Raw genomic sequence first — 18,321 nt, 5'->3', positions numbered from 1 at the left:
TGCCGATATCGACTGGTATTTGGAACTGTTCATAATTCCCTCTACCTTGACTAAGGCCCCATTTCCAGCTGAAGAAAAACATCCCCATAGCATGATGCTGCCACCACCATGCTTCACAGTGGGTATGGTGTTCTTCTGGTGATGTGCAGTGTTGTTCTTGTGCCAAACATATTTTTTTTGAATTAAGGCCAAAGAGTCCAACCTTGGTTTCATCAGACCAGAACACATCTCCCCACATGCTTCTGGGAGACTTCAGATGTGTTTTTGTAGAATGTAGCCGGGCTTGGATGGTTTTCTTCCTAAGAAAAGGCTTCCGTCTTCCACTCTACCCCATAGACCAGACATATGAAGGACATGGAGATTGTTGTCACATGGACCACACAGCCAGGACTTGCCACATATTCCTGCAGCTCCTTTCATGTTGCTGTAGGCCTCTTAGCCGCCTCCCAGACCAGTGTTCTTCTCATCTTTTCATCCATTTTGGAGGGACGTCCAGTTCTTGGTGAGGTCACTGTTGGTGATGTCACTGTTGGTGATGTCACTGCTGCACCATATTTTCTCCACTTGATGATTACTGTCTTCACTGTGTTCTATGGTACAGTTATGTTCAAAATAATAGCAGTGTGTTGAAAAAAGTGAATAAAGCTGAAAATCCTTCTAATAGCTTTTATTTCCATCCACACAAATGCATTGGGAACACGACACATTCTATTCCAAATCACAACATGAAGAAAAATATATCAAATTTGTGTTGTTCCTCTAAAAAAATGGAAGAAAAGTGAATATTAGACGGTTCAAAAAAAATGGCCGTGTTTGTATTCTTCTTTACAAACTCAAACATTCACTATATAAACTGAGAAATGTTTGAAGATTTTGCTTTCCTTTGAATGACTTCATGAATATTTGGTTGTAGTCGCACTGTTTCTGAGAACTGCTGTACATCTGTGTTGCATGGAGTCCCCCAACTTCTGGCCCCTGTGATCAGGTATTCCAGCCCAGGATGATTGGACCACATTCCACAGTTCTTCTCTATTTCTTGGTTTTGCCTCAGAAACGGCATTTTTGATGTCACCCCACAAGTTTTCTATTGGATGAAGATCCGGGGATTGGGCTGGCCACTCCATAACGTCCATCTTGTTGGTCTGGAACCAAGATGTTGTACGTTTACTGGTGTGTTTGGGGTCGTTGTCTTGTTGGAACACCCATTTCAAGGGCATTTCCTCTTCAGCATAAGGCAGCATGACCTCTTCAAGTATTCTGATGGATTCAAACTGATCCATGATCCCTGGTATGCGATAAATAGGCCCAACACCGTAGTATGAGAAACATCCCCATATCATGATGCTTGCACCACCATGCTTCACGGTCTTCACAGTGTACTGTGGCTTGAATTCAGTGTTTGGGGGTCGTCTGACAAACTGTCTCCGCCCACTAGACCCAAAAAGAACAATCTTACTTCCATCAATCCACAAAATGTTGCACCATTTCTCTTTAGGCCAGTCAATGTGCTCTTTGGCAGATTGTAACCTCTTCAGCACACGTCTTTTTCCCAACAGTGGGACTTTGCGGGGACTTCTTGCAGATAGCTTGGCTTCACATCGGCGTCTTCTAATTGTAACAGTCCTCACAGGGAACGTCACACCTTCTTTCATCTTCCTGGGGCTGATTGTTGGCTGAGTCCGCCCCATTTTGGCTATTCTTCTATCCATTCCAATGGTAGTTTTTCGCTTTCTTCCGCATCTTTCAGGTTTTGGTTGCCATTTTAAAGCATTTGCCATCATTTTAGCTGAGCAGCCGATCATTTTCTGCACTTCTTTATATGTTTTCCCCTCTCCTATCAACTTTTTAATCAAGGTACGCTGTTCTTCTGAACAATGTCTGGAACGACCCATTTTCCTCAGAATTTCAGAGAGAAATGCACTGTAACCAGCATGTCCAACATTTGCTGCCTTCCTTCCTTAAATAAGGGCAATAATTGCCACCTGTTTTTCAAAGAATGAATGACCTCACTAATAGAACTCCACACGGCTATTATTTTGAACACGCCCCTTTCAATGACACAGAATCAGCAGCATGCATGTCATGACTGTTGGGTCTGTTGGATTTCTATGACTCTACTACACCTGCTAGGAAATTATTTGCCATGTAGAAGTATCATTTCCACCAAAAACAGTGATTGATCCGGTTAGTGATGTCTGACTGCTAGTATTTTGAACATAACTGTATATCTAATGCCTTGGAAGTTCTTTTGTACCCTTCTCCTGACTGATACCTTTTAACAATGAGATCCCTCTGTCAAGGTCCTACCTTTTCCCAGAGACTGTCCATCTTGGGTTTCTGCAGAGCATGGTGGGAGTCTTTTATGCCTTCAGGTCTCTGAGGTCCATCCCCCAGAGGGGTGTGGCTGAGCACATATAAGCCTGTGATCCGCACATGCTCTTTGCACTTGTGTCTTGTGTCTTTGTGTCGCTACAGCTCTGTTCATACTCTCGTGACTCTCCTGGAATCTGACTCGGCTTGTGACTAGACCATTCTCTGTGTTTTCCTTTGATCTGACCTTCCGTTGCTGAACCCGGCCCATGACCTGTGATTTTCATCTACTGTTCTGTACCGTTTTGTCCTGTTGTTGTCGACCCGGCCTGACTGACTACGCTATTGTCATTCCTACCAGCTACACGCCATTGGCGGTGGCCATTACCGCAGCCAGGGTATCTCGGGGGCTGCGACCTGGTTCCTGGCTGTGTCAAGTCCATCCCCACCATCAGGGGCCCCGGTGAAGGGCAGCCTGGGACTTAGACTCCACTCCCTGAGGGACTTCGGTCTGTTGGTGGTGGTTGTCATCAGTCAGTGCGTTACCCTGCCACTAGGCCTACCTATCCATTCCAAATCCCTGCCCTGACACCCTCTGATGCTTTGGAAGCTCTCTGCAGACCATGGCTTTTGCTGTAGGATGCGACTAAGAAAATGTCAGAAAAGACCGACTAGAACAGCTGAACTTTATTTAGGGTTAATCAGAGGCACTTTAAATGATGGCGGGTGTGTACTGACTCCTATTTAACATGATTGTGAATGTGATTGCTTCATTCTGAACACAGCTACATCCCCCAATTATAAGAGGGTGTGCACACTTATGCAACCACATTATTTTAGCATTTTTTGTTGACTTCCCCTTAAAAGATTTCAGTTTGTTTTTCAATTCAGTTGTACAGTTTATAGGTCACATTAAAGGTGGAAAAGTTTGGAAATGAGTTATCCTTGTCTCATTTTTTTACATCACAGAAACCTGACATTTTAACAGGGGTGTGTAGACTTTTTATATCCACTTTAGAGTATATAGTGCAGGGGTCAGGAGTATATAATGTACAACAGAGTATATAGTGCAGGGGTCAGGAGTATGTAATGTACAACATAGAGTATATAGTGCAGGGGTCAGGAGTATGTAATGTACAACATGGAGTATATAGTGCAGGGGTCAGGAGTATGTAATGTACAACATGGAGTATATAGTGCAGGGGTCAGGAGTATGTAATGTACAACATAGAGTATATAGTGCAGGGGTCAGGAGTATGGAATGTACAACATAGAGTATATAGTGCAGGGGTCAGGAGTATGGAATGTACAACATAGAGTATATAGTGCAGGGGTCAGGAGTATGGAATGTACAACATAGAGTATACAGTGCAGGGGTCAGGAGTATATAATGTACAACAGAGTATATAGTGCAGGGGTCAGGAATATGTAATGTACAACATAGAGTACATAGTGCAGAGGTCAGGAGGATGTAATGTACAACATAGAGTATATAGTGCAGGGGTCAGGAGTATGTAATGTACAACATAGAGTATATAGTGCAGGGGTCAGGAATATGTAATGTACAACAGAGTACATAGTGCAGGGATCAGGAGTATGTAATGTACAACATAGAGTATATAGTGCAGGGGTCAGGAGTATGTAATGTACAACAAAGTATATAGTGCAGGGGTCAGGAGGATGTAATGTACAACAGAGTATATAGTGCAGGGGTCAGGAGTATGTAATGTACAACATGGAGTATATAGTGCAGGGGTCAGGAGTATGTAATGTACAACATAGCGTATATAGTGCAGGGGTCAGGAGTATGTAATGTACAACATAGAGCATATAGTGCAGGGGTCAGGAGTATGTAATGTACAAGAGTACATAGTGCAGGGGTCAGGAGTATGTAATGTACAATATAAATTATACAGTGTAATGGTCAGGACTCATAATATTGTTATTAAGTAATTAAAGGTCCTTAAAAGGTTGCTTCTCTCCCATCTCCTGAGACTGCACTCAGTGACTTGGGTCTGAGACACTACAGACATATCCCTCCACCCGGCACAGCCAGCAGACCACAGAGCAAGGAACCCTGGGAGAAATGTTCTGTTAGAGATCTTACTAGACCCGGACATGGGGAAGAATACCCAAATCACATGTCTCATGGGCCTAAGTAGAGCAATGTCTATGGTGAAAATGCACATTTTGCTGCCAGCTGAACCCCAGAACCTCCATAAATCCAGTCTAGATACATAAATTGTGTCTGCAGCACAGAGAAGGAAGATTATCCGAGAGAAATCCAGGAATACAGGACGGGGAACACAGCTCAGGAAAGTGACCAGGGGATTACAGGCTGATATCACCCAGTCCCCGCCCTACTCTGGACCAATCAGTGAGCAGTATGGGTGGAGGAATGGATTTAGTGTTCATGACCCACCTGTGCTGATCTCTGTAGGATCATCCCTCACATACCCCTCTTCTTCTTCTGCTTTCACCTCAAATTCTATATCGATTGGATCTCCACTCTAAATCAAGGAAATGAGAGAAAATATCATCTGTAAAATATAAGGTCACATAAAAATCCACACATCATCTTTACAAGTCCATGTTCTAGATGCTCCATCCCACCAACCTTGTAATGGTGAGGGATGGTGTGACCTTCCTGTGTGGAATCCCGGGAATACAGAGGACGGGGACATCTCTCTGGTGGGTTCCCATGACTGGATCCATCTGTAGGAAACACACACACTGACTGAATCCATTGTTTCTATGTGTTTATCAGATGATGGGGGATCTAGGTGGATCCTCCGTACTGCTCTCTCCTTTACAATAAAGTCTCCTCTTACCCGGTGATGTGAGGGGCGGCTGATTGTCCATCATGACGTCCTTGTAGAGATCCTTGTGTCCTTCTAAATACTCCCACTCCTCCATGGAGAAATAGACAGTGACACCCTGACACCTTATAGGAACCTGACACACACAATGATACAGTCACCATCCAGACACATCCCTTGTCTGTTACTGGAGAATGTCCCAGAATTCCCGGCACCGCTCACCTCTCCTGTCAGCAGCTCAGTGATCTCTCTGGTGACTTCTAGAATCTTCTTCTTCTTTCTCTCTTCTATCAGGGAGGGAGGTGGAGGCAATGTGATGTCATATGATCTCCAGACTTCACAGGAGGAAAACTCTACATCTGAACACAAATAGTCACATCAAATGATATTCCCAGAATCCTCCTCACCTCTCCATTCAGGTCTCCATTTTATTAAAGCCCCACTTCAGGCTGAGGTATAATTCCCCCCACAGGACCCCCACACTACGCAGGGTATAGGCTTGTTGCAGCATTCTGATGTCATTACATACAACGCAGGACCAACAGTCCCACTTTACATGTGAGGATACCAAGGGGCCCCACATCCTAAGAGCAACAGAAAAATGCCAGATGGAGGGACATTGGGAGGAGGAGCTGTGAGGTCAGTGTGATGTCATAGGATTCCCTGACTGGATGGAGGGACATTGGGGGGAGGAGCTGTGAGGTCAGTGTGATGTCATAGGATTCTCTGACTCTGGATGGAGGGACATTGGGAGGAGGAGCTGTGAGGTCAGTGCGATGTCATAGGATTCTCTGACTCTGGATGGAGGGACATTGGGAGGAGGAGCTGTGAGGTCAGTGCGATGTCATAGGATTCTCTGACTCTGGATGGAGGGACATTGGGAGGAGGAGCTGTGAGGTCAGTGTGATGTCATAGGATTCTCTGACTCTGGTTGGAAGGACATTGGGAGGAGGAACTGCGAGGTCAGTGTGATGTCATAGGATTCTCCATTCCCCGCCACTTATAAAAGTGGTATAATCCGTTAGTATAGACTGATGAGGTGAGAAGGTGACACCTCTCCACAATGAGGAGAATGTTCCGGCCCCGGAAGGGGTTAATCTGGGTTCCCACACTATATATGTGTGTATTATCATCTGCTGGAGATAAAAGACGTCACAGTGACTATGGAGGACGGACATGACTATGGAGGAAGAGGCCAGACATGACTATGGAGGAAGAGGCCAGACGTGACTATGAAGGAAGAGGACGGACGTGACTATGAAGGAAGAGGATGGACGTGACTATGCAGGAAGAGGCCAGACATGACTATGGAGGAAGAGGACGGACATGACTATGGAGGAAGAGGATGGACATTATTATGGAGGAAGAGGACGGACATGATGGGGGGTTACTGGGTGTAAATAGGAAATAACATCTTATTACCTCCTCTGCTGCCACTTCCAGCAACGTCTCCTCTCTGCTTCCTCCCAACTCAGCTCTCACCCAGAACTTCCTGCCTGTACCTGACATCACTTCCTGCCTGTACCTGACATCACTTCTTGTCTGTACCTGACATCACTTCTTGTCTGTCTTCCATAGAGACTTCCTGTGTGGGTAGAAGTGAGATCCCCACCTTGTGGAGCTCAGAGGAACTGCAGCCCCGAGAAGCGTCTGGTAGTGTGACCCCGGCCTTGTGCTGGGTGTGTATGGACTGTAGATCCTTGTGTAGGGAGGAAATGACTCCTATCTGTGACTGCTGTAACCTGCTGACTGGCATCTCCTGTGAAATCTGACACTGGCACTGGATACACACAAGGCAGTCAGGGATTTCAGCCCCTCCCTTCTCCTCTCAGACTGTAATACAGAGAGAGCCAATCAGAAGAGCTATTAAAGGAGCCAATGACAGGGACTTTCTCAAGCAGGAGGTGCAGCTGCAAAGCATTGTGGAATATGCAGTCCTGAACAGAAATGGCCTGATAGGCTGATATGAGGGATGGAACTACAGAGACCAGCATGCTTAGTGAGAGCAGAGTGCAGGACTCCATCTTGTTTTTCCTGAGGGGAGGCAGTCTGCATGTGGCAGGAGACAGTCTGGACCTGGCAGAGAAGTGCTCAGGGTCAGTTCACTCCATGTTTAGGTATTTGCATCAGTCAGGGAACATCCAACCTGAGAGATGTGGCCTACAGTACAGTGCCTACACCGACAGTGTGAAGGGCTCATCGTGAGGTGACCACAGGAGCCGGTCATTTCCAGGACCATGGTTTGGGCCTTAGTCCCAGGATCTGGTGAGAGGGATTTTGCCCCCTGGCAGATGACAGGAACACGGCACACAGAGACATGACACTTCTCCCATACTCACCAGGCACTGGGTTGTGTAGATGGTCCTGCTATACAGACACAGTGTTTGCTTTGCTATACAAATCCTGCCACGGGATTACAATGATACTTTACCATAGGAGTGTAAGTGCACCAATGAAAGTGTCTCGCTGAAGACCCCAACATTCATCCTGTTACCAAGAGACTGAAGTTACTGGTGCCATACGGGCACGCGCATGCGTATTCAGGCCTCTATATTGCATGGTGTGGGAGGGAATAGCTCTACCTTGGAAAGTAGCTATGAAGCATCAGTTGGGCGCAGTGTTTGCCTATTGGGCTTGTGGTGTCGGCGGTTAGAAGGGAGAAGTCTGACACAACAGAGTCATCCTTCTGCTCTCCTCCAGGCACACCTAGGATCGGCACAGGGGATGATGCCAGTTAGAGGGGTGGGAGATTAGTGAACATTCTCTCCTGGATCTCCCCTTCTTTCATTGAACATTTACTCCTGGATTTCCACTTCCCATGGTGAACGTTCACTCCTGGATTTCTCCCTCCTGGAGTGAGCATTCGCTCCAGGATCTCCCCTTCCTTTAGTGAATGTTCGCTCCTGGATCCCTCTTCCTTCAGTGAACATTGACTGGTGGATATCAGAGGATGGGGAGATGTCAGAAGTCCATCAGCTTCATCAGATGACAGGAGAGACATCAGAAGTCCATCAGCTTCATCTGAGAACAGGGGAGACATCAAAATGTCCATCAGCTTCATTGTAGAACAAGGGAGACATCAGAGGTTCATCAGCTTTATCAGAGGGCAGGGGAGTTATCAGAGGTCCATCAGCTTCATCAGAGGATAGGCAGACATCAGAGGTCCATCAGCCTCATTGGAGACAGGGGAGACATCAGAGGTCCATTAGCTTCATCAGAGGACAGAGGAGAAATCAAAGGTCTATCAGCTTCATCAGAGGACAGGGGAGACATCAGAGGTCCATCAGCTTCATCGTAGGACAAGGGAGACATCAGAGTTCCATCAGCTTTATTGGAGGACAGGGGAGTCATCAGAGGTCCATCAACTCCATCAGAGGACAGGGGAGACATCAGAGGTCCATCAGCTTCATCGTAGGACAAGGAAGACATCAGAGGTCCATCATCTGTATTGGATGACAGAGGAGTCATCAGAGGCTGTCACAGATCCCACCCACATGCACACTCCCACAGCGACTAGCTAACCGAGGCGTGCATGTCTGGCCGTGACTTGGTGTAAAGAGGGAATGAGGGGGACTTATTTTGTCACAGCCCGCACTACCTCTCCTCTCATATTAGGACCCATGCAGTTTAAGTTGTCTATATGGAGGAGGTGTAGGGTTAGATTCATCCTAGGCTCTAAGTGTTCCCTCTTGACCAACATCATTTTTAATCCAAGTCTCCCAGATAGTCTGGCCATTGGTCGAGTCCATCCTTGGGCTGAGGTTTATCTATTCCAATTGAAACATTTGGTCAATCCCGTAATTCACAACCTTAAATCCTTCCGACATTCAAAAAGCTGCTCGCATTCCACCCCATCAGTATTTTATCTACAGATACAACACATTTTTGCCCCCAAAGCCTCTTCTCTGACTCTTGAATGACCTACCCCTTTAGAGCATATCTGCATCCAAGGCCCACACCACCGGGACATCATTTCCGCTACGTATACATTGCTTGTAGATGTCGCCCTTTTTCTATTGGTTCTCCCCTTTATATGTGTAAATGGTCCCGTTTCCTTCAATGTGATATTGGGTTGGATCAATGGAGTAGGATTTGGGAGGCCTCTTCTAAATCTTCTGTGTGTGTAATGTATACAGAAAATCCTTCTAAGACCCCCATGTTTTGGTATCGGACCCCTGAGGTTCTCCATGATAGTAACCCGAATGTTTCTTCTGTTTGCTGGTGTTGTGTGACGGAAACTGACACTCTTTTCCACATTTTTTGGGATTGCCGGTCCATTGCGCCCTTTTGGAGGAGGTCCTTACCCCATTGTGGTTACTTTTCCTGGCTCCTGTCCCTTTTGAGCCCATTTACTTCCTGTTGGGTCTACCTTTTCGGGTCTCTCTAAATGTGCGAGGAAACTTTCCACCTACATTCTGAGGGCAGCCAGGAGAACCATTCCCATGCATTGGCTGTCTTCTATGTCCCCCATGTTACCGGCACTGATGAAGGTCAGAGCAGAAATGAGAAAGTTGGAGTACCTACCTGCTTTACACCCTGCTACTGTCCCTGCGCTGGAGGCAGTTCAGGACCCACGGGACACCTATGACACCGATCTGTCTGCTCCGATCGTTTGTGATTGATGGCCATGTCACTGTTTTGTATTGACATTGTATGTTCTTATGTACCTCTCATCGATGAGCTGCTTTATCAGCCTTCTCTCCCTCTCTGCTTTTATTTTACATTTACCTTTGTGGCTGCTTGTTGTAATATGTGACATAGAGAGGGAAATGGGTGCTAATAGGCTGCAGGAGATCCGCCGAGACATAGAGAGGGAAATGGGCGCTAATAGGCTGCAGGAGATCCGCTGAGACATAGATAGGGAAATGGGAGCTAATAGGCTGCAGGAGATCCGCTGAGACATAGATAGGGAAATGGGAGCTAATAGGCTGCAGGAGATCTGCTGAGACATAGAGAGGGAAATGGGTGCTAATAGGCTGCAGGAGATCTGCTGAGACAATGAAATGTGTATGAAATGGACGGATCTTCAGACACTCCCAGAAGATGATGTCATTATGAGTGGATTGATATATATTTTGCATTGTCCCCCCCAGAAGGATCAGGTTTGGCGGGATCGCTCTCATTAGCTATACATTTGTATTTTGTGTTCTGTGTTTGTAAGACTTTTCTATATGTAATAAGAGATGTTTGTTGAACAGTTGGTTACATAAGAGTTACATTTATTTCTTCTTCCTTTATTCAGTAATGTTTCATCTCCCGTAGTATCCCTGTAAGGTACATATTATACAGGAAGGGGGATTATGGGATGGATCTCGGGGCTGCAGTTCCTCTGAACTCCACAAGGTGCTGATCTCACCTATACTCACACAGGAAGTCTCTATGGAATGCAGACAGGAAGTGATGTCAGGTACAGACAGGAAGTGATGTCAGGCACAGACAGGAAGCATATCAGAGACGTTGCTGGACGTGACAGCAGAGGAGGTAATAAGATGTTTTTTTCCTATTTAACCCCCGTCACGTCGGTCCTCTTCCTCCACAGTCACGTCGGTCCTCTTCCTCCACAGTCACGTCGGTCCTCTTCCTCCACAGTCACAGCCGTCCTCTTCCACCACAGTCACGTCCGTCCTCTTCCTCCACAGACACGTCCGTCCTCTTCCTCCACAGACACGTCCGTCCTCTTCCTCCACAGTCACGTCCGTCCTCTTCCTCCACAGTCACGTCCGTCCTCTTCCTCCACCGTCACGCCCGTCCTCTTCCTCCACAGTCACGCCCGTCCTCTTCCTCCACAGTCACGCCCGTCCTCTTCCTCCACAGTCACGCCCGTCCTCTTCCTCCACAGTCACGTCCGTCCTCTTCCTCCACAGTCACGTCCGTCCTCTTCCTCCACAGTCACGTCCGTCCTCTTCCTCCACAGTCACGTCTGTCCTCTTCCTCCATAGTCACTGTGACGTCTTTTATCTCCAGCAGATGATGATACACACATATATAGTGTGGGAACCCAGATGAACCCCTTCAGGGGCAGAACATTCCCCCACTTCCGGGGCCGGAACATTCTCCTCATTGTGGAGATAAATTCTAGTAATATGGTCCTCTAAACAAACAGCACTGACAATAAATAGACAAGACAAGGACCATCCTGACCATACATGGCCTACAAAGGGCAATGATGACACTACACAGGCAGCCAATGGGCAATCATTACACTATGCAGTCAACACAATGATGGAGTGCCGGGGTCAGGAGTATGGAGCATAGAGCCCCTTACATTGCTGGGACGGAGGAAGGAAACATTCCTTTGTAACAGAAAATGTATATAAATCTGAGGCTCTTTTAGGAATGTCCGGGGGGGGTAAAGAATGAAAGGGGCTTTGGTGTCTCCAGACCAATCAGGTTTTATCCCGGACAGATTTATCAGTGACAACATTCTCTTTACATTACACATTAGTCAGGACCCCAATTTGCACTCCAGAGAAGTTTTGTTACTGAGTTTGGACACTAATAAGGCCTTCGATGGTGTCCTTTGGCCTTGTTTTCCTGGGTGCAGAGAATGGGTGTCAGTGATGAGTGTTTATCTGGTATACTCGCCCTCTATGACTCTCCCATAACAAGGATCAGACTTCCCGGCTGTAACTCTGACTTTGTTACATTGGGTAGAGGTACCCGTCATGGTTGTCCTCTGTCATCCCTATTGTGTGCACTGGTGTTGGGACCTTTGGTGATTGCAATCAGATCACATTCGGACATCTCTGGTTACCCTTTATTGGTTTCACCTTTCAGAATCTGTATGTATGCTGATGATGTAATGCTTTTCCTCACCATCCCGTTAGTATCATTGCCTAATCTATGGCGGTATTGAACGACTTTGCTCCAGTGTCAGGTCTGTTCATGTCACTAAATCAGTGGTTATGCCATCAATGTTCCTGATTCCTGAGTGCCTCTCTCCGTAGCTCTTTTCCATTTCGTTGGGCCACGGATCGGATTTCCTATTTAGGTATCAACCTCACTCCCAGATACTCAGATATGTTTGCTGCTAATTACCCCCCATGTGTGTGTCGCCTCTCTACTCTACTGAAGGTTTGCCATGGGTACCCCATCTCCTTCCTGGGTAGAGTCACGGCAGTCACAATGAATATTCTGCCTAAACTACTTTATTTACATCACTTCCAGTCTCCGTCTCCAAAATGTTTCTGGATCGCTTTCAGTGGCTGATTAACAATTTATTTGGCGTAATAAACGTCCACGTTTTACCTCATCGGTTTTGTACCGGTCACAACGGACGGGGGGCCTCGGTCTTCCCAATTTTTGGCTCTATTACCTTTCAGCGTGTTTTTCACAATTATCACAATGGGTGACTGTTAACTCACAGATCCCGTGGGTTAGATTTGAATCTCAATCTATACGCCCATTTTATTTACCAAGTATTTTATGGTCCAAAATCCTCCCTCGATCGGTAACTTTTTATAACTCTGTTGTGGCCATTCATTGACACTTTGGTCTCGATGGAAACTTAAATGAAATCTGGTCTCTTCTGTTTCCCAGGTGTATCGTTTTTTGGTGGCCCTAACTTTAGTACGGCATTTTCTTCTCCTCAGGCGTTTCGTTGGTGGTACGATAGATCCTTTATTAGGTTGTCTGACTGTCAAAGTGGAGGATCTTATATTCCCTTTGATATGATGTGCAGACTTTCTGATGTTCTGCTTCGTGAATATCATCGTTATCGGCAGATTAGACATTTTTTAACTCACATTTTGGCCTTACACCTTCATCTCAGATTTCATTCTTTGAACGTATGAGCCGTGACTCTCCCAAGGCAAAGGTCTTATCTCTGATCTGTATCACCAATTCCTGGTCAGTCTCTCTCCCTCACCTCCTTTATAGAGACACAAATGGGAGGAGGATAGTGGTATCACCTTTTCCAGGCGAGGATTGGGATTCCATGGTGGATAACATATGTAAGAGCTCTCCATCTCTTTCTGTCCGTGAGACGGCCCTCAAGGTATTAACCAGATGGTATTATACCCCATCAAGGCTACACGTTTTGTACCCACAAACGTCCCCGTTATGTTTCCGGGGCTGCGGCCTCACCGGTACTTTGGTACACACGTTGTGGGCTTGTCCAACTTTATCCTTGGTGTGGGGCAGGATATCTGAGTTGGTGACTTCACTGGTGGGTGTTCCGGTACGTCTGACTATACAGTCTTCCTATTGGGAGCTCGTATCCCGGGGGTTCCTGATAATGTTATGACATTGATACATACTATTTGTATTTCTACTTTGTGGGCTATCGCCCTACATTGGGAATCTATCACTGTACCATTGGCCTCTGTGTTACATAGAGTAGATGCTGTGATGCTCATGGAGAGAATTCATTATAACTTACTGGACAAGATGCACTTGTCTGATAGAAAATGGGAATCATGGAAGGTTCAGAGACATTTACTACATGAATAGTGGCATTCCATGTGAAGGTTGATTGACGTCTCCTGTTCACACATATATCATTCAGTCTACTTTTCCTTTATATTTCTCATGTACTTAGGATCTATTCTCCTTTCCTTTCTCTTCTTTTTTACCCTTTCTATATGATGGTGCCTTTCTGAATTGTACGATTCAAGTGTGCCTTGTTAATACTGTACACATTGTTTGACGCTGTACTGTTATTTTCAGTCTACTCTTTGAAAAATAAAATCGTTTGTAAACAAAAAAAAAATGAAAGGGGCTTTATAGCAACTTAAATGTGTAATATGTGTAACATTGCGCTGTTTATCTCCTCCTCCCCTCCCCCGCCTGTCTCCAGCACCCGGGACTAGCAGGGAGGGGAGAGACGTTGCAGTATAATGAGAACCAATTGGCTGCTCCTCAGGAAAGGGGAGTGTCCAGCTTATCTTTTTTCCCTTTTACTTCCAGAGCCCTTTTTGCATTTTTGCACACATTTAAAAAATCATTTTAGGCCTGAAGATGACACAAAACCCCCAAAATATCGATTTTCTGAAAATAGAGACTTTAGAGAAAATAGTGGCAGGTCTATTTTTTTATGTCACAAAATATTATCACAAAGTCTAGGAAATGCCAAATTTCAGTAAAAAATACACTTAAGTTAATTTCAGGGCACAAAAAGCAATAAATGACCCATTTATGTGTAAAAATATAAAAGCCGAGGTTGCAGCGAGTAAATAGATATCCAACATGTCCAACCTTAAGTTGTGTGTGCTGAAATGGTGACAACCTTTAGTCCCGGTATTATCTATAGGTGACACATTTATAGCCCCTTCTAGGTCATCAGTATAGAGTACGGAGGAGGTCTGCTCCTAGAATTATCCTCTCATTCTGGTGTGACCGGCGATATGTAACGTGTATCACAATCAATGTTATCACGTGTAGGCCCTCCAGCGTGTGCTCTTACGTTTGGGTGTGCATATATGTGGGGGAGGGGGGGCCTCAACATGTTTTAAGGGGAGGAGTTATGTACTTGGGTTTAACTTTAATTGTTTACAATTAAAAAAACATTTTTACTTAAGGGGACAAAGTCCTCTATGAGATGACTTTTGATGAGAGGTTCTCTTCATTGAGACATCCAGGGTCTAAAAGACCCCAATGTCTCCCCTGTACTCCATTGGATGTAATGTAGTGCACATCGCACCGCATTACATTCTTTGCCGGCCTCGATGGTCGGGAAATCTGTCATAACGTCACTTCTGGGTCAGGACAAGAAGGGAGTGAACATGTCTTCTCTCCTCCATCCCCTTTACCCTCCGGCACCTGCTGAACCGGGCCCACAGATGGGCAAGCAGAGCCGGGGAAGCATAGTAGGTACAGGAGAGGATCACACAGACGGGGTGGCAGAGGCTGGTACCTGAAAGGAGAGCCCTGTGACTTGCCCTCAGCAGGGATAAAGATTAAACACAATACTTGCCCGGCACCCAGAACTACATGTCCCGGGCGTCGGGTGATGTAAAGTGACCATCCCTGCATGATGAGCCGACATTGACCTCACAGCACTGCCTCAGAGCAAACTAGTCATAGGAAGGATCAGATTTATCATTCCTTGTCTGCAGATCTAAAACTCATCAAAACCAGTTCAGAGACCAAACAAACCCAACAGAGAAAAGGGGCCCCGGACCTCAAAATTGTAGTAAACACTAAACAGTCCAAACAAAATGTCTTCCCATGGGGGGAGTAGTTCTTCAATGTCCAGCAACCCTCCTATTCCCCCCTCACATCCACATCCTATTATTGTGTGACCAATACCATCCAAATCATTCTTACTTTCATTTCCCAAAGTTATCCGTCTACAAGGAGACCTGTATAGATCACATGATGGCACCAATGAGGATGGAGGAGGACCGGAGTCACATGACTGAGAAGATACTAAACCTCACCCTGGAGATCATCTACCTGCTGACCGGAGAGGTGAGGAGGATTCTGGGAGGTCACATGACATCACTCTTATCTCTATTAATACAACACAGACCTGACCGGAGAGGTGAGGAGGATTCTGGGAGGTCACATGACATCACTCTTATCTCTATTCATAAAACACAGACCTGACCGGAGAGGTGAGGAGGATTCTGGGACGTCACATGACATCACTCTTATCTCTATTCATAAAACACAGACATGACCGGAGAGGAGGATTCTGGGAGTCTAACATGATATTCCTATTGGTTCCTCAATACAGAGATTTCCTCTTCTGAAGTCAGGTGATCATATGACCATCACAGTGCCTCCATGTGACTCCCTAAACCCTGAGAGACACAACATGCAGAAGATTCTAGAAGTCACCAAGAAGATGATGGAGCTGCTGACAGGAGAGGTGAGCGGTGCCGGGAATTCTGGGACATTCTCCAGTAACAGACAAGGGATGTGTCTGGATGGTGACTGTATCATTGTGTGTGTCAGGTTCCTATAAGGTGTCAGGGTGTCACTGTCTATTTCTCCATGGAGGAGTGGGAGTATTTAGAAGGACACAAGGATCTCTACAAGGACGTCATGATGGACAATCAGCCGCCCCTCACATCACCGGGTAAGAGGAGACTTTATTGTAAAGGAGAGAGCAGTACGGAGGATCCACCTAGATCCCCCATCATCTGATAAACACATAGAAACAATGGATTCAGTCAGTGTGTGTGTTTCCTACAGATGGATCCAGTCATGGGAACCCACCAGAGAGATGTCCCCGTCCTCTGTATTCCCGGGATTCCACACAGGAAGGTCACACCATCCCTCACCATCATCAGGTAGATGAGGAACAATCACTGATAGTATCATTAGGATCTGTACATTATCTGTATTGTTACCATTGATGTCATTTTTATTATATATTCAGAGTGGAAACCTGAGAGATCTTAAAGTTAAGGTTAAAGAAGAGGTAAAAGAGGAGGAGGATGAGGATGGGGGGATGGAGGAGTCAGAGCTTCTAAAAGAACACAAAGATCTGTACCAGGACACCATGGTGGAGTCATCCAGCTACAGGAACCCACCAGAGAGATGTCCCTGTCCTCTGTATTCCCGGGATTCCACACAGGAAGGTCACACCATCCCTCACTATTACAAGGTTGGTGGGATGGAGCGTCTAGAACATGGACTTGTGGAGACAATGTGTGGATATTTTATGTGACCTTATATTATACAGATGATATTTTCTCTCATTTTCTTGATTTAGAGTGGAGATCCAATCGATATAGAATTTGAGGTGAAAGCAGAAGAAGAAGAGGCGTATGTGAGGGATGATCAGCAGTCTATGGAGGAGGATGGAATAACGGGGACATTTATAGAGGAGGACACTCCTACAGAGATCAGCACAGGTGGGTCATGAACACTAAATCCATTCCTCCACCCATACTGCTCACTGATTGGTCCAGAGTAGGGCGGGGACTGGGTGATATCAGCCTGTAATCCCCTGGTCACTTTCCTGAGCTGTGTTCCCCGTCCTGTATTCCTGGATTTCTCTCGGATAATCTTCCTTCTCTGTGCTGCAGACACAATTTATGTATCTAGACTGGATTTATGGAGGTTCTGGGGTTCAGCTGGCAGGAAAATTCTGATTCATGGGCGTTACTTGACATAGACACCTGGGACATGTGATTTGGGTCTCCTTCCCCATGCCCGGGTCTAGTAAGATCTCTGACAGAACATTTCTCCCAGGGTTCCTTGCTCTGTTATCTGCTGGCTGTGCCGGGTGGAGGGATATGTCTGTAGTGTCTCAGACCCAAGTCACTGAGTGCAGTCTCAGGAGATGGGAGGCAGCGGTGTGGGATCTCTGCAACTTGTCTACAGTAAACATTTAATGTTCCACTGATTACTGAATACCAATATTATGAGTCCGGACCCTTACACTGTATCATTTATATTGTAAATTACATACTCCTGACCCCTGCACTATATACTCTATGTTGTACATTACATACTCCTGACCCCTGCAGTTTATACTCCATGTTGTACATTACATACTCCTGACCCCTGCACTATATACTCTATGTTGTACATTACATACTCCTGACCCCTTCACTATATACTCTATGTTGTACATTACATACTCCTGACCCCTGCACTATATACTCTGTTGTACATTACATACTCCTGACCCCTTCACTATATACTCTATGTTGTACATTACATACTCCTGACCCCTGCACTATATACTCTATGTTGTACATTACATACTCCTGACCCCTTCACTATATACTCTATGTTGTACATTACATACTCCTGACCCCTGCACTATATACTCTATGTTGTACATTACATACTCCTGACCCCTGCACTATATACTCTATGTTGTACATGACATACTCCTGACCCCTGCACTATATACTCTATGTTGTACATTACATACTCCTGACCCCTTCACTATATACTCTATGTTGTACATGACATACTCCTGACCCCTGCACTATGTACTCTATGTTGTACATTACATACTCCCGATCCCTGCACTAGATAATCTGTTGTACATTACATACTCCTGACCCCTGCACTATATACTCTATGTTGTACATTACATACTCCTGACCCCTGCACTATATACTCCATGTTGTACATTACATACTCCTGACCCCTGCACTATATACTCCATGTTGTACATTACATACTCCTGACCCCTGCACTATATACTCTGTTGTACATTACATACTCCTGACCCCTGCACTATATACTCTATGTTGTACATTACATACTCCTGACCCCTGCACTA

At 45.7% G+C, this 18,321-nt stretch overlaps 1 protein-coding gene across 1 annotated transcript in view; it reads right to left on the bottom strand.

Annotated features, from left to right (window-relative positions):
- Positions 1 to 18,321, bottom strand: part of LOC149468148 (uncharacterized) — a 71,226-nt gene that overhangs the window by 22,575 nt on the left and 30,330 nt on the right. Inside the window, 3 exon segments of the mRNA XM_089670683.1 lie at positions 4,928 to 5,025; positions 5,142 to 5,265; positions 5,352 to 5,488. Of these exon segments, the coding sequence (XP_089526809.1) occupies positions 4,928 to 5,025; positions 5,142 to 5,265; positions 5,352 to 5,488 (359 nt within the window).

The sequence above is a fragment of the Staurois parvus genome, unplaced genomic scaffold, assembly GCF_062004578.1.
Source record: "Staurois parvus isolate SC_StPar_1 unplaced genomic scaffold, SC_StPar_1.0 ptg000092l, whole genome shotgun sequence".
NCBI classification, from domain to species: domain Eukaryota; kingdom Metazoa; phylum Chordata; class Amphibia; order Anura; family Ranidae; genus Staurois; species Staurois parvus.
This window is presented reverse-complemented; position numbering and strand designations above follow the sequence as displayed.